Source organism: Scylla paramamosain, unplaced genomic scaffold, assembly GCF_035594125.1.
Source record: "Scylla paramamosain isolate STU-SP2022 unplaced genomic scaffold, ASM3559412v1 Contig2, whole genome shotgun sequence".
In the NCBI taxonomy this organism is placed as follows: Eukaryota; Metazoa; Arthropoda; class Malacostraca; order Decapoda; family Portunidae; genus Scylla; species Scylla paramamosain.
This window is the reverse complement of record NW_026973667.1, coordinates 4,790,644-4,815,839: the sequence shown is the minus strand read 5'-3', so window position 1 is coordinate 4,815,839 and position 25,196 is coordinate 4,790,644. Positions and strand designations below refer to the sequence as shown.

At 44.8% G+C, this 25,196-nt stretch overlaps 3 protein-coding genes across 3 annotated transcripts; 1 reads left to right on the top strand and 2 right to left on the bottom strand.

The window, feature by feature from the left end:
- Nucleotides 1–1,253: 1,253 nt before the first annotated feature.
- Nucleotides 1,254–9,451, bottom strand: LOC135095988 (zinc finger protein 33B-like). The gene is made up of 2 exons (XM_063997154.1): nucleotides 3,208–9,451; nucleotides 1,254–2,598 (listed from the first exon to the last, which is right to left on the bottom strand). The coding sequence occupies exon 1, from the start codon at nucleotides 7,778–7,780 to the stop codon at nucleotides 6,614–6,616; it is 1,167 nt and encodes a 388-aa protein (XP_063853224.1). The 5' UTR covers nucleotides 7,781–9,451; the 3' UTR covers nucleotides 1,254–2,598; nucleotides 3,208–6,613.
- A 6,756-nt stretch (nucleotides 9,452–16,207) lies between these two features.
- On the top strand, nucleotides 16,208–21,272 carry LOC135095884 (zinc finger protein 33B-like). The gene is made up of 2 exons (XM_063997029.1): nucleotides 16,208–18,693; nucleotides 19,737–21,272. Exons 1-2 carry the CDS (start codon nucleotides 17,832–17,834, stop codon nucleotides 20,465–20,467), a joined length of 1,593 nt encoding a protein of 530 aa, XP_063853099.1. The 5' UTR covers nucleotides 16,208–17,831; the 3' UTR covers nucleotides 20,468–21,272.
- A 1,681-nt stretch (nucleotides 21,273–22,953) lies between these two features.
- On the bottom strand, nucleotides 22,954–24,691 carry LOC135096016 (gastrula zinc finger protein XlCGF67.1-like). Its single transcript, XM_063997200.1, has 2 exons — nucleotides 24,604–24,691; nucleotides 22,954–24,363 (listed from the first exon to the last, which is right to left on the bottom strand). Exon 2 carries the CDS (start codon nucleotides 24,224–24,226, stop codon nucleotides 23,504–23,506), a length of 723 nt encoding a protein of 240 aa, XP_063853270.1. The 5' UTR covers nucleotides 24,227–24,363; nucleotides 24,604–24,691; the 3' UTR covers nucleotides 22,954–23,503.
- Between the last annotated feature and the right edge of the window lie 505 nt (nucleotides 24,692–25,196).

Below are 25,196 nucleotides of genomic sequence, written 5' to 3'. Positions count from 1 at the left end.
ATGCCAATGCCTGCTGCAGGAAGACCACCTACCTGCTCGTCTTGACCCGCCACCCACAGTTTGGGGGCTGCTAACTGCTCCCTTATGTATTTATGTTCTATAATGCCTTTTGAAGTTAAAATATCACAAGTTCTATCTTGTCTTATCTACTTTCAAAGCCAGCTTCACTCTATTGTTAATTCGGTGCTATATTGTTTATTCGGTGCTATGCTTGTTATCTACAGGGAAAAAAATATCTTCACCGTACTTTGGCTTATTATCTACAAGGAAAAGTATCTACACTGTACAAATATTTATTCTGGAATGATATATAGCATAGAGAGAAAATGTAATTATTTTTTTCTTGTCTTCATATTGTAGCGATGAGCAGCACGTACAGTACATGGGCTAAACATGCTACATAGACGTCAGGAGCTTGTTTTGTCATCATCCGCCAACACAAGTAGTCTCGGTGACTGAAATGTTCTTTGATCGATGCCTCACATTATTTTCAATATACGAATCTTCGCATCAAGCCAGGATCTTTCAGTTCCTTGAGTACGACCTCCGATGTTAGAATCGCCGTAATATTGATGATGATTTACGGAAAAATGATGAAATTTGAGTTGGTTTAAATTAGAGTAAGCTGGCGAGTCATTGGAATGGATTACTGAGCCTTCAGCGACTTCTCTCTGAATGACTGGGTGAAGTGTCTCACGGTCTCTTCTTGGAACTTCGACGCTACAACAGACATTCCACTCCTGCGTCAGACTCTAACCAGACATTTTCTCTCCAAACCAGAACAAGTGTTTTCCTTGTTCTTGATGAGTACAACCTTTCTTGTTGTAGATCACAATATAAAGTGTACATTGCATACAAAAGATTCATAACACACAGATCGCAATATTAAGTGTAGATCGCATACCAAAGATGATTCATGACAGGTAGTTAACAAGCCAAACCAGCACCGTTAATTCATGACAGGTAGTTAACAAGCCAAACTAGCACCGTTAATTCATGACAGGTAGTTAACAAGCCAAACTAGCACCGTTAATTCATGCCAGGTAGTTAACAAGCCAAAGTAGCACCGTTAATTCATGACAGGTAGTTAACAAGCCAAACTAGCACCGTTAATTCATGACAGGTAGTTAACACGCCGAAGTAGCACCGTTAATTCATGACAGGTAGTTAACAAGCCAAACCAGCACCGTTAATTCATGACAGGTAGTTAACAAGCTAAACCAGCACCGTTAATTCATGACAGGTAGTTAACAAGCCAAACCAGCACCGTTAATTCATGACAGGTAGTTAACAAGCCAAACCAGCACCGTTGATTCATTTATGTCTGCTGTCACTCCCTTTGATACGCTGCCAGACCATAACTTGCTTGCCTTCATCATGTCATTATCTGAATTATCAATTTATACTGTCAGGAGTAGTTTTGTATGGTGTTTTCTGTAGACTGGCGCAATAAATTAACAAACTCTCTCTCTCTCTCTCTCTCTCTCTCTCTCTCTCTCTCTCTCTCTCTCTCTCTCTCTCTCTCTCTGTGTACAAGATAATGAAGCCACGCACACATTACTCGTCTGTAGTGGCAGATAATTGGGTATTGTTGGGTCGTTGATGCAAACTATCATGATGGCAGTTGTACCCCGCCTGGCTGTGATGCGGTGCTTGTTGGGTGGTTAACGCTGTGACGGAGGGGCCCGTGGCCGTGGGTGTGAAGGCAAGTGCTGGGGAAAGAATGCTTCATCTGTGTCTACCAAGCCTGCACGCTGCCTGTCCAGGGGGTGGGAGGAAGGCAAGTAGGGAGGGAGGGGCAGGCTGGTGACTGAAGCAGAGAGGCGGGGTGGGTGCTGCGAGTCTGGCGAGGCAGAGGGAACCATCTTGTCACTCATGAACCTCGTAACACCTGAGCTCATCATTAGTATGACGAGTGTAATTGCTTATAAACCTTCAAATACCTGTGATAACTGATACGGCAGATGTAATTACTTAACCACAGTGTAAATTACATCTGTGGCGGCTAACCTGACAGGTGAAACCACTTAAAAGCTTCGTTAAACACATCCCCACTTCCCCTGACTAATACAGCACCACTCAACCACGTATATATCTTGCAATATCTCTGTGGTGACCAACATGACGGCTGTAATACCGACCATTGCCTACGCTGTTATGTTAACCTTGTAATGCAGCAGCTGGAACCACAACCAGTCTGAAATGCCTGTTGTGGCTAATGACAGACAGAACCACTTGGCAGCTTCGTTGTAGCCTTTGATTGGTCGGGAAATATTGCGAGTAAAACTACTTAACCCTTGTATAGCACACTTATTGACCTTGTAATAACCCTGTAGTGGCTGCCATGACAGGTACAACCACTTCACACCTCGTCTTGCCTCTGTAGCTAATACCACTAGTACTACTAATACCACTAAGATTTTGTAATACCCACTTATAACCCTTGTAAAACCTACTTATAAACTTTGAAACATCTCTGGAGTAACTCATGTGACAGGTAGACCCACTTTATCACTCAGAAACCTTGCAATACCAATGTGGTGACCAGTGCGCTGGGTTGGAGGAGCGGGAGGCGAGGCGCTGTGCACACGGCGGTGTCTGGGCGGGAAAAAGGTTTCATTATTGTCAGATGATGCCGCTAAAATTTCTGGAGATTTACTGCCACAATTTCTGGAGATTTATTGCCACAATTTCTGGAGATTTAAAAAATTCTGACAGTTGAGATTTTTATCTATTATTTATTTATCAATTATGCAACTCTTAAAGGGACGTTAAAAACAATTATATGTATTGTTTGCAAGTGTACTTACATCTATATTTTTATACGTAGAGGAATTGCTAGTAAGGATTATGAAATAAGAGCAAGGGTTGGAGACAGTAGATTAGGACGCCTAGCATACGCAGATGACACAGTGTTAGAATAGCAGAGGAGTACGGGAGGGAGTGCAACATTTGATACAGTGACAGGAAATGTTAGGTGACAATATAACAGCACAGGAGGAAGCCAGTGAGTGCTGGGAAGCATTGTGCTAGAAGTAGTAGATAAATGTATATAAGTGATAGAGTGAGTATGAGGAGAAAAGTAAGGGAAAATAAATGAAGGGGAAGCCAGGAGGATGACAAGCATGATCGATTAACAAGTATGCAATTAACAGAAGCGTGTGGAAAGGAATGGCTTACTGTTTGTACAGATCACAAATTACTTACCATTACCGGGAGGGAGATCTCATGAAGTTAGAGAGATCACGAACATTACAAGCAGGTGGAGTTTAGGGGTCCCAAACAGTACAGCAGTAGAGGCAATCTGAGGTGAGATGTGATGAAGCACATTCAGGGACAGGGTTGAGAAAGGAAAACTTAATTTACTTAGGAAGATAGAAGGACTCGGCGAGGAGAGATGGCTTGAAAAGATATTTAGAGCAGAGGGAACCTCATCTTGGAAAAAAAAAAAAAAAAAAATGGAACAGTGGAAACGAAGAACACAAAGGAAGAACGGCAGAAGTTAGGCGACAGGATGGTGAGGAAGAAAATAGAGAATGGCAGGGTCAGATGGCAGTCAGGAATGCAGAGAAAGACCTGAGGCATGTAGGAGACTGGGGGAGTAGATTGTTAGTTAAAGCAAGGATAAGAACAGTAGAGGCTAAAGCCAGGAGAAGGGATGAGCAGGCTTGTCTTCTAATGCTACAGTTTAAGCCTGTATCTATTTTGTCTTTTCTTTTTTTCTTCTTTTTTCTTTATTCTTCTCACTTTGGATTGCTTTTGTCTTTTGTTCAGGCAAGAGTTTGGAGGATCAGGTAAACAACAAGGGATTCAAAGATTTAGCTGTCTTCTAATGCTACAATTTAAGCCAGTATCCGTTTTCTCATTTTCAGTTTGCTTTAATACTCTTCCTTCAACACAGCTGCCTTCTCACTCCCCTGTGACACCCCCCCCTCTCTCTTTTTATAACTCCCTTTCCTCTGCATTTACAAAAGCTGTATGACCACTGATGTTTGGCTCACTCGTCTCTTAATGGAAACTGTACACAATTGCTTGAAAAACTTCAGTGTAAATGGAATGATTAAATGTCGAAAATATAAAGAGAGGAAAGAGATTAAAAAAATGGAATTATTAATTGTCAAAATTATAAAGAGAGGAAAGAGATGAAAAATTAAGAAGTATTAAATGATTAATTTTTAAAAGTATAAAGAGGGAAAAGATGAACAGAACTTAAGAAAATAGAATAATTAATTGTCAAAAGTATAAAGAGAGAGGAAATATGTAAACAGATGAAAAAAAAAAGTTAATGAAAATAGTCAGGAGAGAGAGAGAGAGAGAGAGAGAGAGAGAGAGAGAGAGAGAGAGAGAGAGAGAGAGAGAGAGAGAGAGAGAGAGAGAGAGAGAGAATGTACACCACTAACATTTATATTAAGTATTTGTTGTAATGAGAAGGGACCAATACTGTAGTTTGCACTTTTGTTAGGTCAAGAGTGCTAATGAGGGAACCTTAACCTGCTACTGTACGTCTTGGTTATGAAATTGTTAAACTGTGTGTGTGTGTGTGTGTGTGTGTGTGTGTGTCAAAATAATTCACCAGTTTGTGTTGTTGTTCCTAGTAAACCAGTACTGTTTTGCTTTGTTTTGTTTTCCTAGTTCACCAGTTTTGTTTTTGTTCCTCCTTTTCTTTATGCATTTTGTTTCCCAGGCTTGTTCTTGTTTCTTGTCCTTGTTCTTGCCCTGGAGTGTGTTTGCATTACAGCACCAAGACTACAATGTAATGTGTTCTTGGCCAGTAAAGTGAGGAACTGACACAGATTGGTTCATAACTCCTGTGTGAAGAGAAGACAAGAGAAGAGAAGAAAGAAATGAACAGAGGAATGTGTGATTAACTGGTAACACTTGTATGAGGGAAAGAAGAGAAGACAAGAAAGAAATGGATTGAGGAATATGACACAAATTAATTAATAACACTTGTATGAAGAGAAGAGGAGAAAGAAATGAACAGAGAAATATGACAGACAGAGTGATTGATAACACCTGTATGAAGAGAAGAGAAGAGGAGAAAGAAATGAACAGAGAAATATGACAGACAGACAGACTGATTGACAACACTTGTATGAAGAGAAGAGAAGAGGAGAAAGAAATGAACAGAGAAATATGACAGACAGACTGATTGATAACACCTGTATGAAGAGAAGAGAAGAGGAGAAAGAAATGAACAGAGAAATATGACAGACAGACAAACTGATTGACAACACTTGTATAAAGAGAAAAAAGAAATGAAGAGAAAAATGACAGAGACTGACCACTAGAAGACAGTGTTGTGTTAGGCATCAGAAGACTGTGTTATTAGTGTTGGTGTTCCTTTCCTCTTGAGACACCCTGTATAGACCTTGGTGGTGGTGTTCACCTGCAGAGGTGTCAGTGTTGGGACGGCAGCCAGTGGTGGTGCCCCAGCAAGCCTTACAAGCACAGCACACAAGCCACGGGGGAAGTGGTCAGGGATGAAACACTCGAGATTTACAGGCCAGAAAAGTGTTTGGTGAGAAGCAACATGCATTCACACAGGGAGGGTTAAGTGTGACCAACCTGCCTGTCCCTGGACCCTTTCCCTGCAACACAACACAGTCAGCAGTACCAGCAGCAGCGCAAGAATATATTTTGCAATTTCTTCCCAGTTCAAAGACTGGATGTGCCTGTGGAGCAAGTAAAGGTGTCTCAGTGATTGGTGATGAGGGAAAGGTCTACCAAGTGGCAGTCAAAGGGTTAGTGGCTGGCCAAACGTGCACGACTACACTCGCCCTTTGGACGCTGTGCATCTTTGTAACAGCCTTCAATGCTGCGCCACACTGCCGACTGAAATGCACTTGAGGCAAGGAGAGAGAGGGGCTGCCTCACTACAATATATTCCTGTAGCTGAGGCCCTGTATACTACACCTGGTGAATACACAAACACTTGAGGCAAGGAGAGAGAGGGGCTGCCTCACTACAATATATTCCTGTAGCTGAGGCCCTGTATACTACACCTAGTGAATACACAAACACTTGAGGCAAGGAGAGAGAGGGGCTGCCTCACTACAATATATTCCTGTAGCTGAGGCCCTGTATACTACACCTGGTGAATACACAAACACTTGAGGCAAGGAGAGAGGGGCTGCCTCACTACAATATATTCCTGTAGCTGAGGCCCTGTATACTACACCTGGTGAATACACAAACACTTGAGGCAAGGAGAGAGAGGGGCTGCCTCACTACAATATATTCCTGTAGCTGAGGCCCTGTATACTACACCTGGTGAATACACAAACAAAGGTTTACTGCACACACACATTTATTGAAAGTCACACCTGCACTGCCAACAAAACAAATGCTGGGGCCATGACTCCCCCACACCACCACCACCACCACACAAAACTGCTGGGGCCATGACTCCCCCACACCACTACCACCACCACCACCACCACACAAAACTGCTGGGGCCATGATTCCCCCACACCACCACCACCACCACCACACAAAACTGCTGTGGTCATGACTCCCTCACAGCACACACAGGCACGGCCACCACCACCACCACCACCACCACCACCACCACAGGTACAGGTGTGGCCCCATGTGTCCACACACCACCACCTCAGAAGTGGATCTTCACGTGCTGGGCAATCTCAGCCTTTGTCATGAAACACTTGCCACAAACATCACACTCGAACTCCCTCACCCCAGTGTGTCTGAAGGCGTGTTCATTGAGACGAGAAATGGTAGGAAATCTTTTCCCACACTCATCACACTCATAATTTCTAACACCACTGTGTGTCAGGGAGTGTGTGGTGAGGGAAGACTTGTGGATAAATTTCTTCCCACACTCATCACACTCATAATTTCTAACACCACTGTGTGTCAGGGTGTGTGTGTTGAGGGAAGACTTTTGGGTAAATTTCTTCCCACACTCATCACACTTATAATTTCTAACGCCACTGTGTGTCAGGGTGTGTGTGGTGAGGTAAGACTTGTGGGTAAATTTCTTCCCACACTCATCACACTCATAATTTCTAACACCACTGTGTGTCAGGGAGTGTGTGGTGAGGGAAGACTTGTGGATAAATTTCTTCCCACACTCATCACACTCATAATTTCTAACACCACTGTGTGTCAGGGTGTGTGTGTTGAGGGAAGACTTTTGGGTAAATTTCTTCCCACACTCATCACACTTATAATTTCTAACGCCACTGTGTGTCAGGGTGTGTGTGGTGAGGTAAGACTTGTGGGTAAATTTCTTCCCACACTCATCACACTCATAATTTCTAACACCACTGTGTGTCAGGGTGTGTCTGGTGAGGGAAGACTTCTGGGTAAATTTCTTCCCACACTCACCACACTCATAATTTCTAACACCACTGTGTGTCAGGGTGTGGTACTTAAGGCCTTGTCTGGATACAAAAGTTTTGTCACACTGCTGGCACTCAAACTTGCTCTCTCCTCTGTGGACAGAGCTGCCTGCCTCCAGGTGATTCTTGCCACCACGCCTGTGCCTCCCCACACCTGAGGCTGGCTGCTGCTGCTGCTGCTGCTGCTGCTGCTGTTGCCGCCGCCGCTGGCCGCTCATGCTGCTGCCTGGCCTCACGACCTCCACCGCAGCACCACTCCCGCCAGCACACGCCGCGTCCAGTCCTGCAGGGACCCTCGGGGAGGTCAGACAGCCGTCAGTGCCAGGCAGGGCGACGGCCTGGATGCTGGCCTGGTCTGTGGAGCAGGGAAGAGTGGCAGCCATTACAAACTGTACCCACGTCTCAGAAAGAGCCATTTCTGCAAGCACTGACCAACGTGATGCCGTTTTTGTCACTTGTGGGACGGGTCAAGTCACAAACTCTTCAGTAATTGTCAACTACACACACACGCACACACACACACACACACACAGACATACTCACAATAGGGGCAAGAATGGTACAGTCTCAGGATTGTACCAGGGACATCTAAGCACAGTGCAGCAGAGCGGTGCACAGGTCTCCCCTCTCTCTCACAGCAAGTGCCTGGAAGAGTGCATCACCTTGGGTCAGTGGTTCTTAACCCTTGGGTCACAGCCCAAAGTTGGGTCACCCACGCACACTTCACTGGGTCATCAAGGACACAAACACAGTTTTTCCCCGGTATACGAGTACTTGTTCAAAATGTTATCACAGTATTAATGCTGTGTACAGAATACTTACTGTTCAAAATATTATCACAGTATTAATGCTGTGTACAGAATACTTACTGTTCAAAATGTTATCACAGTATTAATGCTGTGTACAGAATACTTACTGTTTAAAATGTTATCACAGTATTAATGCTGTGTACAGAATACCTAACTCATTAACATCTAAGGCTAACCAAATCATGCACACAGACAATTTAACTGAGGTGAAGAAAAAAATAAATTAAAAAAAATGTCACATTTACCCCCGGCCTTTCAACATAATTTGAATTTAAATGGAGTGTTTGTGGGAACTGTCATTCCAACAGCAAGGTTAGTGGTGATGGGAATGAATTAAATTAGAGGGTAACAATCCACCGCAACAAGTGGATCCAGCAACGAGGATCCGGGTGGAGCAGATTCACCACTCTGGAGGAAAGCGACATCATTCCGTTCAATCTCCACCTTACAGGCCTAACCAAACTAGCTAACTTAACCTAACTAAAGTAGCTAACCTAACCTAACCAAACCTAATTTAACCTAACCTAACTTAACCTAACCTAACCAAACCTAACTTAACCTAACCTAACCAAGACTAACTTAACCTAACCAAACTAACTTAACCAAACCTAACTTAACTTAACTTAACCTAAGTAACCTAACCTGACTAAATTAACCTAAACTAGCCAAATAAAACCTAACCAAACTAACAACCTGACAAAACTACCTAACCTAACCTAACCAAACATAACTTAACCAAACCTAACCACACAAACCAAACTAACTTAACCTAACCTAACTAAAGTCACCTAACCTAACTGGCAAGGCAGAGAACCTAACCAAACCTAACCAAACCTAACCTAACTTAACCTAACCTAACCAAACCTAACTTAACCTAACCTAACCAAGACTAACTTAACCTAACCAAACTAACTTAACCTAACCTAACTTAACCTAACCTAACTAACCTAACCTAACTAAATTAACCTAACCTACCCAAATAAAACCTAACCAAACTAATTTAACCTAGCTAAACTACCTAACCTAACCTAACCAAACATAACTTAACCAAACCTAATCACACTAACCAAACTAAACAAACTTAACCTAACTAAAGTCACCTAACCTAACTGGCAAGGCAGAGAAATGAATAAGAAGTGGTCACCTTGTTTCTCTTCACAAAATGTGGTGGTGCGCTGGAAATAATGGCAGCAACAGACAGACTTCTTCCTCGCACTAACTCAAATATTTCAAATTGAGCGCTTCTCCCTCCTCAGGATGAAGTAAAGCGCTGTCATTGGCTAAATTAATCCCTCATGTTTTAATTGGACAGCAGCTGCATTCTCAAACAAAGGAACCAATCACCGTGAACAATTTCACGCTTGCCAACAGATGTGACATACACACGCACGAACGAACACCCCCTCACCAGGGTAGACCAGTGCCCTTCTCTGATAAGAAGGGTAAGGAAAGCCACGTTAATACTGGGGAAACAGTAAAATACCGTAAGGTTTGGCGCACCTGCAGATCCGCGCTGCCCTTACATTCATCTGAAATAACCTCTACCTGTCTATTCATATGTCAAGAAAGGGTAGCCATCCAGGTGAGTCAAGCAGGTGAGCGAGTCCAAACATCTCCCGTCTTTTCCTCTTTCCGCAACTTCCTCCCTCCGTGGGGAAATAAGAAAAGTTTGTCCCGTCCCGGAAGTTCTCCCTAAACACACCGCTCCCTCCCCTTCTGTTCCTTGTGGTGGTAACAGCGTCCATTCTTGCCATTTTAAGGCGATTTTTGGCCAGACACACTCACCTTGACTTCCTTTCCCTCACTTCTCCTAGTAATTTTGGTGTGGGCGCCGCGTTCATGTGAATTTTGGTGTTTTTTGGTCAATGTTTACACGTACAACTTCAAACCTTCCTTCAGGACGCCATGAGATTCTGTTAGGCTCGTAGAGTTCAGAATTGCCAGATTGTTTTGGCCATATTATCGTACTACACAGGTTGAAATTTTTGTACTTCTGGTAAAATTGTCGTACATATGTAATTATTCCAAATATTATGCAAAACTGCCACTTTCCAAATACAGCAGAATTTAGGTTTTATATATATATATATATATATATATATATATATATATATATATATATATATATATATATATATATATATATATATATATATATATATATATATATATATATATATATATATATATATATATATATATATATATATATATATATATATATATATATATATATATATATATATATATATATATATAGATAGAATTACAGTCATTTCGCCCACATATCAATTCGCCCACAAGTCAATTCGCCCACAGAGGCGTCGCATTTTGATCTTGATCTTGATGGTACAGGTGGCACAGGATCACTCCTGAGCCAGGCCTTTCGATCGGCAACTCCTGTAGAAGGAGAAAAAAAAAAAAAAAAAAAGAGAAACGAACAGCATCCTCTATCCTAATTGTTCATACACCTGGCACACCACATTCTCTCCAGAAACTCTTTCACCGCCTCAATCATCCTTTCATTCGCCTCTCTACACAGTCCCAGCAACAACACCATCCACTCTTTTCCCGTCTTCTCCACTCTTTCATTCCTATCATGCCCTAACTCAGTCAGTATCACTTGCATCATCTCATTCCTGTCTCTGGCATACTGCACACACTCCAGCACCACATGTTCCACCGTCTCATCCTCTCCCATGTCACACATCTGGCACACTTTGCTGCGGGACTCAGTCCACCTGTAACTCCTTGCATTCACATCCATACACTGTGCCCTCGCTCGGAAGAGAAGATCACCGCCCAGGTTTCCATCATACCACCTTTCATACCTCGGGGCCTCTTTCTCCTTGTACCATTCCAAGGTCTTCTTTCTTTCAATCTCATTCTTCCATTCATTCAATCCCACACATTTCACTTCTTTGTCTATCTCATTCTTCCATTTTCTCACATCCCATTCGGCTCCCACTCTGCCTCCTCTTGTTACCACCCATTCACGCTCATTTTGATTCCTACCAGCCATTCTTATCGCCCACACAACTTGCAATCCATTCCTGTCTGTCATTCTCATGCATCTCTTCCTCCATTTGCTTCCACTTTCATTCCACAGGTACACCTTCCTTGCTATTCTTGCATCATCCATTCTCTCAAGCCTAATCTTGTACCTAAGTGTGGCTTTTGTCAGTCTTTCTCTGAAGGTGCTCCATCCCATGTCACCTCTCAAGGCTTCAACTGCAGTGAGCGTTTTGATACCAGATAGCGCCAGAATTTTTAATTCTCGCCGAAAAATAAATACTTTTTGGGGCAAGGTTTTACAAGCTTACAAAGGTGTATCGTTGCACAGTAATGCATCTGAATTTTAAGTCAATTAATTTCGTGATAACTGACAGCACATGACATTGTTTGAGCCTCTATTCATAATTTCAGATGATATTCTTAAAAGAGCCTATAAGTGTATCAAGGCAGGCAATCTGTAATTTTCTACTGACCTCAATGGAAGTATACTAATATATACTTGCATTTTCATGTACTAAACAACAGGCAAATCCATTTAATGTAAATAAAATATAATTTTGTATCAGAGACTTTATTTTTGCGGTACGATCACTATCCTCGGGTACTTGGGCAGCGAGCAAACCAAAACACAGGACCACGCTTACTCGACTACCCTGCACAATGGACACATCACCGCCACAATCATGGACTACAGCGGAATTAAGAAAATTCCTGGAAGAACGAGCTATACCCTATTCTGGATATAGTAAAGCAAAGTAAAGGCCTTTGTATCGGCAGAACTGAGAGGCTATTGTTTACACTTTACACTCCCTAACGGCGCGCGGCGCTTTCTTTAACTGAAGAATCATGATCAAGATGAGTACGTCGTACGTCCGCCAGCGGTGCTATTCTTTTTTTTATTTCACTGATTACTTTCATATACAGGACGTGTCAGTGATATCTGATATTTTTCAACATTCCCAGATAAAATGCACAAGCCGAAATCAACATCCTTTTATTTTTACTGTTCATACTTACTTAAAAAAAAATCATTACCTATTTTTAGTTTTATCTTATAATTCAATTAACAAAGCCTTATCATACACCAGTAAGTATGAATATTAAAATTAAGGGTTATGTTTTTAATTTTAGATACACTTGTGCAGCAATTCATGCTGTACTTTTCCTGCACATCGATTTCAAATTTAGCTAAGACACCCCTTTGCCCCAGGAAATCGGAGACAATTAAAAATGCTGGCGCTGATAGGTATCTACCAGCCTCACTGCGACGTCTCACCCACAGGTCAATTCGCAGTAGACACCTGCTGAAACGATAATTACTCCCAGTGAGGTCTAAAGCACTGTTCAGGGGGTGCTGTGAACTTATCATTAAACCCAGCTGTGACCTCACTGAACGTTTCCCTTTGTGTGTCACAACACAAGGGGGCAGTCACAGCCTGCCCTCTAAAGACAACTCTCTTGCTCCACACAAAACTACAAGCACCTAATAACACACACACCCTTCACTCAAAAATTTTAAAATCATGGCGACTCCTACACCAGCCTCGGAGTCCCCATCTGGGGAGGGGACCATAAATGTCCCCAGGTCGGACTACCTTTCCGTCGACGACCCTAAGTGTCTTGACACCCCCCTCAACTTTTTCTTCATTAACTTCTGCAACATTCGCGGTCTAAGATCTAATTTTCAATCTGTAGAACACCACCTCTCCTCTTCTAAACCTCATCTTCTTTTCCTCGCTGAAACTCAGGTGTCCGAGGTAACTGACAGTAGCCCCTTTTTTGTTCCCTCCTACTTTCTCTATCCTCATTTTCGATCCAAAGCTGGATGCTGCGTTTATGTGCGCAATGACTTAACCTGCTCTCGTGACCACGCTCTTGGATCTTCCGAGTTTTCCACCATCTGGCTACGACTACAGAGTCATTCTCATACTAAATTTATCTGTGCTGTATACCTCTCTCCTAACTCCTCTGACTATAAGAAATTCTTTGACTACTTAACTTCCAAAATGGAGCACATTCTGACCCTCTTCCCTTTTGCAGAGATCTCCATTCTTGGAGACTTCAATGTTCACCACCAGCTTTGGCTTTCCTCTCCCTTCACTGACCATCCTGGTGAACTAGCCTACAACTTTGCTATCCTCCATGACCTAGAGCAATTGGTGCAACACCCTACTCGTATTCCTGACCGTCTTGGAGATACGCCCAACATTCTTGACCTTTTCCTGACCTCTAATCCTTCTGCTTATGCTGTCACCCTTTCTTCTCCGTTGGGCTCCTCCGATCACAATCTCATATCTTTATCTTGTCCTATCACTCCAATCCCTCCTCAGGATCCCCCTAAGCGAAGGTGCCTCTGGCGTTTTGCCTCTGCTAGTTGGGGGGACCTGAGGAGGTATTTTGCTGATTTTCCTTGGAATGACTACTGCTTCCGTGTCAGAGACCCGTCTTTGTGTGCTGAGCGCATAACAGAGGTGATAGTGTCTGGCATGGAGGCGTACATTCCTCACTCTTTTTCTCGTCCTAAACCTTCTAAACCTTGATTTAACACAGCTTGTTCTCATGTTATATATGATAGAGAGGTGCCCCACAAAAGGTACTTAAGCCTTCCATCACCAGAATCTCATGCACTTTATATTTCTGCCCGGAACCATGCCAAGTCTGTTCTCCAACTAGCCAAAAACTCCTTCATTAACAGAAAATGTCAAAACCTTTCAAGATCTAACTCCCCTCGTGATTTCTGGCATCTAGCCAAAAATATCTCCAATAACTTTGCTTCTTCTTCTTTCCCTCCTCTACTTCAACCAGATGGCACCACTGCTATCACATCTATTTCTAAAGCTGAACTCTTTGCTCAAACCTTTGCAAAAAACTCAACCTTGGATGATTCTGGGCTTGTTCCTCCCTCTCCTCCACCCTCTGACTACTTCATGCCATGTATTAAAATCCTTCGCAATGATGTTTTCCATGCCCTCGCTGGCCTAAACCCTCGGAAGGCTTATGGACCTGATGGGGTCCCTCCTATTGTTCTCCGAAACTGTGCCTCCGTGCTTGCACCTCGCCCAGTCAAACTCTTTCAGCTCTGTCTGTCAACATCTACCTTTCCTTCTTGCTGGAAGTTTGCCTACATTCAACCTGTTCCTAAAAAGGGTGACCGCTCTAATCCCTCAAACTACCGTCCTATTGCTTTAATTTCCTGCTTATCTAAAGTTTTTGAATCTATCCTCAACAGGAAGATTCTTAAACATCTATCACTTCACAACCTTCTATCTGATCGCCAGTATGGGTTCCGTCAAGGCCGCTCTACTGGTGATCTTCTGGCTTTCCTTACTGAGTCTTGGTCATCCTCTTTTAGAGACTTTGGTGAAACTTTTGCTGTTGCCTTGGACATCTCAAAAGCCTTTGATAGAGTCTGGCACAAAGCTTTGATTTCCAAACTACCCTCCTACAGTTTCTATCCTTCTCTCTGTAACTTCATCTCAAGTTTCCTTTCTGATCGTTCTATTGCTGCTGTGGTAGACGGTCACTGTTCTTCTCCTAAATCTATTAACAGTGGTGTTCCTCAGGGTTCTGTCCTGTCACCCACTCTCTTCTTATTATTCATTAATGATCTTCTAAACCAAACTTCTTGTCCTATCCACTCCTACGCTGATACCACCCTGCACTTTTCCACGTCTTTTCATAGACGTCCAACCCTTCAGGAAAACCCTTCAATGAAAAATATATATATATATATATATATATATATATATATATATATATATATATATATTGCAATTTCTTCCCAGTTGAGATCCTTCCATTGGTACAGCTGGCACGCCATGCACATTGTCTCCAGGGACTCCTTCACTGCCTCAATACTCCTTCCATTGGTACAGCTGGCACGCCATGCACATTATCTCCAGGGACTCCTTCACTGCCTCAATACTCCTTCCATTGCTACAGCTGGCACGCCATGCACATTGTCTCCAGGGACTCCTTCACTGCCTCAATACTCCTTCCATTGCTACAGCTGGCACGCCATGCACATTGTCTCCAGGGACTCCTTCACTGCCTCAATACTCCTTCCATTGCTACAGCTGGCACGCCATGCACATTATCTCCAGGGACTCCTTCACTGCCTCAATACTCCTTCCATTGCTACAGCTGGCACGCCATGCACATTGTCTCCATGGACTCCTTCACTGCCTCAATACTCCTTCCATTGCTACAGCTGGCACGCCATGCACATTGTCTCCATGGACTCCTTCACTGCCTCAATACTCCTTCCATTGCTACAGCTGGCACGCCATGCACATTGTCTCCAGGGACTCCTTCACTGCCTCAATACTCCTTCCATTGCTACAGCTGGCACGCCATGCACATTGTCTCCAGGGACTCCTTCACTGCTTCAGTCATCCTTCCACTGGCAAAGGGCACTAAACATTAATGAAAGAAGGCCCACTTAATGGTCCTTTTATTACTAACTTTATATTTTGTTTAGCCTCACCTTTATTAATTACAAGAAGCATTCCATCATCACCCAAAAATACTGAGGCCAGGGCGCACACACACACACACACACACACACACACACACATCATTCCTGAATTAAGCACTGGATTGGTTAAGTTTTTCGATGATAGGATATGCCACCATAAGAAATATAACAGTTGACCCATTGCATCCTTGTATACCATTCGTTATTTCAATACTACACATTTCTTTATCATCAAGGAATATTTTGGTGTTGTCCTCTGTATATACTTTAGTGATCAGGTCAATTAACTTTGGGTGTATCTTATATTTTAGCATTTCTCTGCTTATACCTGTCGAATGCCTTTGCAAAGTCTACTGATATTAATATAAGTGATCTTCTGTATACAGTAATTTAGTATAAATATATTGTCTGCTGCTCTTCTGTTTTCCGTATATGTATTTTGTTCTTCCATTAATATATCGTTTTATTGTAGATGTCTGCATTTTATTTATTCATTTTTATTTATTATTATTATTTTTTTATGATTCCTATTAATAATTTATCTGTGGTGTCTATAAGGGCTATTGGACTCGCAGCTTTTATTGCTGGTTTTGCGTTTTTCTCCAGTAATTTAGTATTTCATGTTTTCCATGTATCCGGGATTATTGCTGCATCACTGACATCATTTAATGCTTGTACGAGAGTTGTTTTACATTTATCGTTGTGTGTCATAGCAATAAGGAGTTTCGTCTTAATTTCATTGGGTCCTGCTGCTTTTTCAGTCTTTGTCTTTTTTATCTGGTATTCTAACTCAATTTTACAATCTTCCATTGGTTTTATAGTGTTACAGCAGGGGTATGGGTGCGGGTGGCTGAACTGTTGCAGGTGGCAGCACTGGGAGTGGCGGGAAGAGAGAGACTGAAAGAAAGGAGACGCTTGGCCCGAGAGGAAGCCAGCGTGTGCCTGTCTGTTTGGAAGTGTTTCCCTGCCTGTTGAGTGTCTTGTTGAGTGCCTGTCGTGCCCTGGGAGACTTGTGGTGCCCCTGTGAACTTGTAAAGCAGTGTACTTGCGGAGGATTTGTCAATAAACCTAGGAAATAGTGCCCGTGTTTTCCCCTGTGCCCCGGCCTCGTGTGTGTGTGTGTGTGTGTGCCTTGTCCTGGCGTTCAGTGTGACTTATTTGAGGCCCCGCTGGTGTTGTTTCTCGACCCGTGCCCTTGTGGATAACACGCCCGCCCGGAGTGAAGGGTGGGCGCAACAATATCATCAGTGTTTATCGTGAATGCTGCATCCACGTGTTGTCTTGACTGATATGCTATTGTTCATTCATTATTATCTATATTAATTGATTTATTCTCGTAATACTTCTTGAGTGCATTTACATATTCTTCTTTTATATTATTATTATTATTATTATTATGGTAACACTGCAGGGTTGGACCTCCTCTCTATTCATTAAAAACACATTGCAACGTGATAGAGTACTTACTATAGAACATGTCTGTGATGTTTTCAATGTGGGGAAGGCTTTTGTAAGGCCGTAGTAATTAAATTAATAGCGCGCCGCCTCAACTAAGTCCACAATGATCTCAAGGATATAAGTTAGGTTAGATTAGTAACCTTAGGGGGGTGTTCAGGGCGGGGCGCAGCCCCTCTGGTTAGGTTAGGTTAGGTTAGGTTACTAACCTAACCTTAACCTAACCTAACCCACCACGACACTCTTAGGTGTTAACATACCTAACCTAACCTAATGGGGGCCACTGCCCCATAGGAGTGGCACTTAATTTGTGAGGGACAGTGGTCAGGGAGCCAGGAGGCTAGAGGGAGTGCAGGCCTGGCCTAGTGTTGCAAGGAAGGGGCAGGAAGCAGGGTGTGTGTTGCAGGCAGGGGCAGTGTGTTGCCTAGTGTTGCAAGGAAGGGGCAGGAAGCAGGGTGTGTGTTGCAGGCAGGGGCAGTGTGTAGCCTAGTGTTGCAAGGAAGGGGCAGGAAGCAGGGTGTGTGTTGCAGGCTGGGGCAGTGTGCAGCCTAGTGTTGCAAGGAAGGGGCAGGAAGCAGGGTGTGTTGCAGGCAGGGGCAGTGTGTTAAGCAGCCCTTGGCCCAGTGTGTGCTGACTGTCGCTGTTGTTCCAGGTGCCAGGCAGAGTCCAGGCTGCACGCCCTGCTCGCCGCCAACCAGTCTTGTTGTGTCCATGGCGTGTGCTGGTGGGAGTGGTGCTGTGGTGGAGGCCATGAGGCCGGGCAGCAGCATGAGTGGCCAGCAGCAGCAGCAGCAGCAGCAGCAGCAGCCAGCCTCAGGTGTGGGGAGGCGCAGGCATGGTGGCAAGAATCACCTGGAGGCAGGCAGCTCTGTCCACAGAGGAGAGAGCAAGTTTGAGTGCCAGCAGTGTGACAAAACTTTTGTATCCAAACAAGGCCTTAAGTACCACACCCTGACACACAGTGGTGTTAGAAATTATGAGTGTGGTGAGTGTGGGAGGAAATTTACCCACAAGTTTTCCCTCACCTCACACACCCTGACACACAGTGGTGCTAGAAATTATGAGTGTAATGAGTGTGGGAAGAAATTTACCCTAAAGGCTTCCCTCATCAGACACACCCTGACACACAGTGGTGTTAGAAATTATGAGTGTGATGAGTGTGGCAGGAAATTTACCAGAAAGTCAACCCTCAGCACACACACCCTGACACACAGTGGTGTTAGAAATTATGAGTGTGATGTGTGTGGCAGGAAGTTTATTACAAAATCTGACCTCACCAAACACACCCTGATACACCGTGGTATTAGAAATTATGAGTGTGATGACTGTGGCAGGAAATTTATTATGAAATCTGACCTCACCAAACACATCCTGACACACAGTGGTGTTAGAAATTATGAGTGTGATGAGTGTGGCAGGAAGTTTACCAGAAAGTCAACCCTCAGAAGACACATACTGACACACAGTGGTGTTAGAAATTATGAGTGTGATGAGTGTGGCAGGAAGTTTACCAGAAAGTCTCACCTCACCAAACACATCCTTACACACAGTGGTGTTAGAAATTATGATTGTGGTGAGTGTGGCAAAAGATTTCCAACCATTTCTTGTCTCAATCAACACACCTTCAGACACACTGGCTTGAGAGCGTTTAAGTGTGATGTTTGTGGCAAGTGTTTCAAGACAAAGGGTGATATTGCCAGCCACATAAGGGTCCACTTCTGAGGTGGTGTGTTGTGTGTGGATGTGTGGGGCCACACCCATTAAAAAGAGTAGTAGTAGTATTAGAATTATTGTTATTCTCATTATTATTATTACTGTCACAAAAAACTATAAGTTTCAAGGGCAACCAATGAAATGAAAGTATAGAACTAGCTGAAATGAGAGAGAGAGAGAGAGAGAGAGAGAGAGAGAGAGAGAGAGAGAGAGAGAGAGAGAGAGAGTGTTGGGGCGGCTCGATCTGCTACCATTGACAAGGATGCACTCTGATCACTGGCAGCAGTGTTGCCGTGGTCTTCCACCACGACACTCTTAGGTGTTAACATACTCGTACCTAACCTAAGGGGGGCCATTGCCCCTTAGGAGTTGCACTTAATTTGTGAGGGACAGTGGTCAGGGAGCCAGGAGGCTGGAGGGAGTGCAGGCCTGGCCTATTGTTGCAAGGAAGGGGCAGGAAGCAGGGTGTGTGTTGCAGGCAGGGGCAGTGTGTAGCCTAGTGTTGCAAGGAAGGGGCAGGAAGCAGGATGTGTTCCAGGCAGGGGCAGTGTGTAGCGTAGTGTTGCTAGGAAGGGGCAGGAAGCAGGGTGTGTTGCAGGCAGGGGCAGTGTGTAGCCTAGTGTTGCAAGGAAGGGGCAGGAAGCAGGGTTTGTGTTGCAGGCAGGGCAGTGTGTAGCCTAGTGTTGCAAGGAAGGGGCAGGAAGCAGGGTGTGTGTTGCAGGCAGGGGCAGTGTGTAGCCTAGTGTTGCAAGGAAGGGGCAGGAAGCAGGGTGTGTTGCAGGCAGGGGCAGTGTGCAGCCTAGTGTTGCAAGGAAGGGGCAGGAAGCAGGGTGTGTTGCAGGCTGGGGCAGTGTGTTAAGCAGCCCTTGGCCCAGTGTGTGCTGACTGTCGCTGTTGTTCCAGGTGCCAGGCAGAGTCCAGGCTGCACGCCCTGCTCGCCGCCAACCAATCTTGTTGTGTCCATGGCGTGTGCTGGTGGGAGTGGTGCTGTGGTGGAGGCCGTGAGGCCGGGCAGCAGCATGAGTGGCCAGCAGCAGCAGCAGCAGCAGCAGCAGCCAGCCTCAGGTGTGGGGAGGCGCAGGCATGGTGGCAAGAATCACCTGGAGGCAGGCAGCTCTATCCACAGAGGAGAGAGCAAGTTTGAGTGCCAGCAGTGTGACAAAACTTTTGTATCCAGACGTGGCCTTAAGTACCACACCCTGACACACAGTGGTGTTAGAAATTTTGAGTGTGGTGAGTGTGGGAAGAAATTTACCCACAAGTCTTACCTCACCAAACACACCCTGACACACAGTGGTGTTAGAAATTATGAGTGTGGTGAGTGTGGGAAGAAATTTACCCACAAGTCTAACCTCACCACACACACCCTGACACACAGTGGTGTTAGAAATTATGAGTGTGGTGAGTGTGGGAAGAAATTTACCCACAAGTCTTATCTCACCTCACACTCATTGACACACAGTGGTGTTAGAAATTATGAGTGTGATGAGTGTGGAAAAAGATTTCCTACCATTTCTCGTCTCAATAAACACACCTTCAGACACACTGGCTTGAGGGAGTTCAAGTGTGATGTTTGTGGCAAGTGTTTCAAGACAAAGGCTGATATTGTCAAGCACATGAGGGTCCACTTCTGAGGTGGTGTGTTGTGTGTGGATGTGTGGGGCCACACCCATGCCTGTGGTGGTGGTGGTGTGAGGGAGTAACAGCCCCAGCAGTTGTTTTGTTGGCAGTGCAGGTGTGACCTTCAATAAATGTGTGTGTCTAACATAACGCCAAGTTCTTTTCCGTTTTGAGCGGTGGTGTGTGAGTTCCCTGTGTTTGGTGTTTGGTGCACAGTCGTGGTGGCCACAAGCACCGCCCGCAACACTTGCTTCACTGTATCTGAGCAGCCGCGTCCCTCACCACCCTGCCAGCCTGTCTTGCGTGCACTGGGTGTGCCTGAGCCGTCGTGCAGACGCTGGGGCACGGCCATGGCAGTCTTCGGCAAGCACGGGCGTCTGGCGTGGTGGTGTAAGAATGCGCGTCGTGTCTTTTGTATCAGTTAGGAAGAGCAGGGGACCCAGCACAGAGCCCTGGGGCCCCCTGCCGTGCACCTTCACTCTGCTGGACGCTGCTGCATGTACTATTGTGCCTCTACATGCTGCACCTGCTGGAGGTGTTTCAGTGGTACAAGGACTGTGGCGAGGGTGACACAGGCAGAATTCTCAGGATACAAAAAGACATGTTATCAATGTCTGTCGTATTTCTCTATTCATTCCTTTGTTCTCTTCTGTGCATACTAATGTTATCAATCTCATATTTCTTTATTCACTTGTTTCTTCTCTTCTCTCTATACAAGTGTTATCAGTCAATCGGCCTCAGTTCTTTATTTTACTTTACTGGCCAAGAACACATTACGTTGTACAGTCTTGGCGTTACAATGTTAACACTTACAGAAGAAGAAAAAAATAAATAAACAAAATATAATAAATACATTATATATATATATATATATATATATATATATATATATATATATATATATATATATATATATATATATATATATATATATATATATATATATATATATAGCTGGGGAAATTGAATGCATAAAAAAAATATTAAAAAAAATAGGAAAGAAGTAAACAAAAAACTAGTGAATTAATTTGACAGTTTAAAAACCCTGACACACACACACACACACACACACACACACACACACACACACACACACACACACACACACACACACACACACACACACACACACACACACACACACACACACACACACACACACACACACACACACACACACACATACGAGTTCAGCATTTTCATCACCCTGGCACACAGTAGCAGGTTGTCTCATTGGCACTGAACTAACAGGGATGCACATTGTCTCCAGGGACTCCTTCACTGCCTCAATACTCCTTCCATTGCTACGGCTGGCACGCCATGCACATTGTCTCCAGGGACTCCTTCACTGCCTCAATACTCCTTCCATTGCTACAGCTGGCACACCATGCACATTGTCTCCAGGGACTCCTTCACTGCCTCAATACTCCTTCCATTGGTACACCTGGCACGCCATGCACATTGTCTCCAGGGACTCCTTCACTGCCTCAATACTCCTTCCATTGGTACACCTGGCACGCCATGCACAATTTCTCCAGGCAGCGTGGTTTTGCCACCCGGTGACACTGGCTTTTCTTATTATTATTTAGTTATTTTCTTTTATGTAAGAGGGCTGTTGGAAAAGGACAACAAAAAAAATTGAATAAAAAAGCCAACTTAATGCCAGTTCCTGTAGAGGAGCCAAATGAAATGAGAATAATGAAAATAGATAAAACGATGTCTTGAGCCTCCCCCTCGTTGAAAGACTTGAAGCCATTGGAAGGAGGAAATGCAGAAGCAGGCAGGGAGTCCCAGCGTTTACCTGAGAAAGGGAAGAATGAACGAGAACACTGGTTAACTCTTGGTGTTGTCTCTGCCTGCCCTCTCACCCTCCCCCTTCACGCACACCACGACCACCGCAAGCCTTTCACGACATTCCAGGGTGGCCTGTGCACTCTGCCGCCTTCTCTCATGACAGAGCTGCCTACATCTATCTTTTCTCCTCTTACATTCCTCTCCTTCCTATACACAAAGACTCCTGCTCCTCCTCCTCCTCCTCCATCCTGAACGTTCTGTGCCTTTCCAATCACCTGCTCACCACCATGCACGTGCACGCCCTCCTTTGAATGTCTCGCTCGCCATCATCATCACCATCACCACCGTCATCATGACCACGGGCACAGCTGGCAGCAGTGAAGGAGCAGAGACGAGGGCGCAGGGATACAGGGCCAGTCATCACCAAACAAGCACACAGACAACACGGTTGGTGACACAACAGGATGGTGAGGAACACGAGGGCAACCTTTCCCTTCCAGGACAAGAACATGAGGAGGAAAGTCACCACCAAGACAATTACACAGAAACTGTTAGCTGCTACACTTCTGTGCTCCCTCACCTGTAGAGAGAGAGAGAGAGAGAGAGAGAGAGAGAGAGAGAGAGGCAAAGATGGTGCCAGACTTAACCTAACCTAATGTGTGAAGGGTGACAAAAAGAAACAAACACAACACTTGAGGCAAGGAGAGAGAGGGGCTGCCTCACTACAATATATTCCTGTAGCTGAGGCCCTGTATACTACACCTGGTGAATACACAAACACTTGAGGCAAGGAGAGAGAGGGGCTGCCTCACTACAATATATTCCTGTATCTGAGGCCCTGTATACTACACCTGGTGAATACACAAACAAAGGTTTACTGCACACACACATTTATTGAAAGTCACACCTGCACTGCCAACAAAACAAATGCTGGGGCCATGACTCCCCCACACCACCACCAGCACCACACAAAACTGCTGGGGCCATGACTCCCCCACACCACTACCACCACCACCACCACCACACAAAACTGCTGGGGCCATGACTCCCCCACACCACTACCACCACCACCACCACCACACAAAACTGCTGGGGCAATGACTCCCCCACACCACCACCACCACCACCACCACCACACAAAACTGCTGTGGTCATGACTCCCTCACAGCACACACAGGCACGGCCACCACCACCACCACCACCACCACCACCACCACAGGTACAGGTGTGGCCCCATGTGTCCACACACCACCACCTCAGAAGTGGATCTTCACGTGCTTGGCAATATCAGCCTTTGTCTTGAAACACTTGCCACAAACATCACACTCGAACTCCCTCACCCCAGTGTGTCTGAAGGCGTGTTGATTGAGACGAGAAATGGTGGTAAATCTTTTCCCACACTCACCACACTCATAATTTCTAACACCACTGTGTGTCAGAGTGTGTGTGGTGAGGCTACCCTTGTGGGTAAATTTCTTCCCACACTCATCACACTCATAATTTCTAACACCACTGTGTGTCAGGGTGTGTGTGGTGAGGTGAGACTTGCGGATAAATTTCTTCCCACACTCATCACACTCATAATTTCTACCACCACTGTGTGTCAGGGTGTGTGTGTTGAGGTTAGACTTACTTGTAAATTTCTTGCTACACTCGCCACACTCATAATTTCTAACACCACTGTGTGTCAGGGTATGTTTAGAGAGGTGACACTTTTGGGTAAATTTCCTGCCACACTCACCACACTCATAATTTCTAACACCACTGTGTGTCAGGGTGTGGTACTTAAGGCCTTGTCTGGATACAAAAGTTTTGTCACACTGCTGGCACTCAAACTTGCTCTCTCCTCTGTGGACAGAGCTGCCTGCCTCCAGGTGATTCTTGCCACCACACCTGCGCCTCCCCACACCTGAGGCTGGCTGCTGCTGCTGCTGCTGCTGCTGCTGCTGCTGCTGTTGCCGCCGCCACCGGCCGCTCATGCTGCTGCCCGGCCTCACGATCTCCACCGCAGCACCACTCCCGCCAGCACACGCCACGTCCAGTCCTGCAGGGACCCTCGGGGAGGCCAGACAGCCGTCAGTGCCAGGCAGGGTGGCGGCCTGGATGCTGGCCTGGTCTGTGGAGCAGGGAAGAGTGGCGGCCATTACAAACTGTACCCACGTCTCAGAAAGAGCCATTTCTGCAAGCACTGACCAGCGTGATGCCGTCTTTGTCACTTGTGGGACGGGTCAAGTCACAAACCCTTCAGTAATTGTCAACTACATACACACACACACACACACACACACACACACACACACACACACACACACACACACACACACACACACACACACACACACACAGACATACTCACAATAAGGGCAAGAATGGTACAGCCTCAGGAGTGAACCAGGGACATCTAAGCACAGTGCAGCACAGCGGTGCACAGGTCTCCCCTCTCTCTCTCACAGCAAGTGCCTGGAAGAGTGCATCACCTTGGGTCAGTGGTTCTTAACCCTTGGGTCACAGCCCAAAGTTGGGTCACCCACCCACACTTCACTGGGTCATCAAGGACACAAACACAGTTTTTCCCCGGTATACTTGTTCAAAATGTTATCACAGTATTAATGCTGTGTACAGAATACTTACTGTTCAAAATGTTATCACAGTATTAATGCTGTGTACAGAATACTTACTGTTCAAAATGTTATCAGAGTATTAATGCTGTGTACAGAATACTGTTCAAAATGTTATCACAGTATTAATGCTGTGTACAGAATACTTACTGTTCAAAATGTTATCACAGTATTAATGCTGTGTACAGAATACTTACTGTTCAAAATGTTATCAGAGTATTAATGCTGTGTACAGAATACTTACTGTTCAAAATGTTATCACAGTATTAATGCTGTGTACAGAATACCTAACTCATTAACATCTAAGGCTAACCAAATCATGCACACAGAC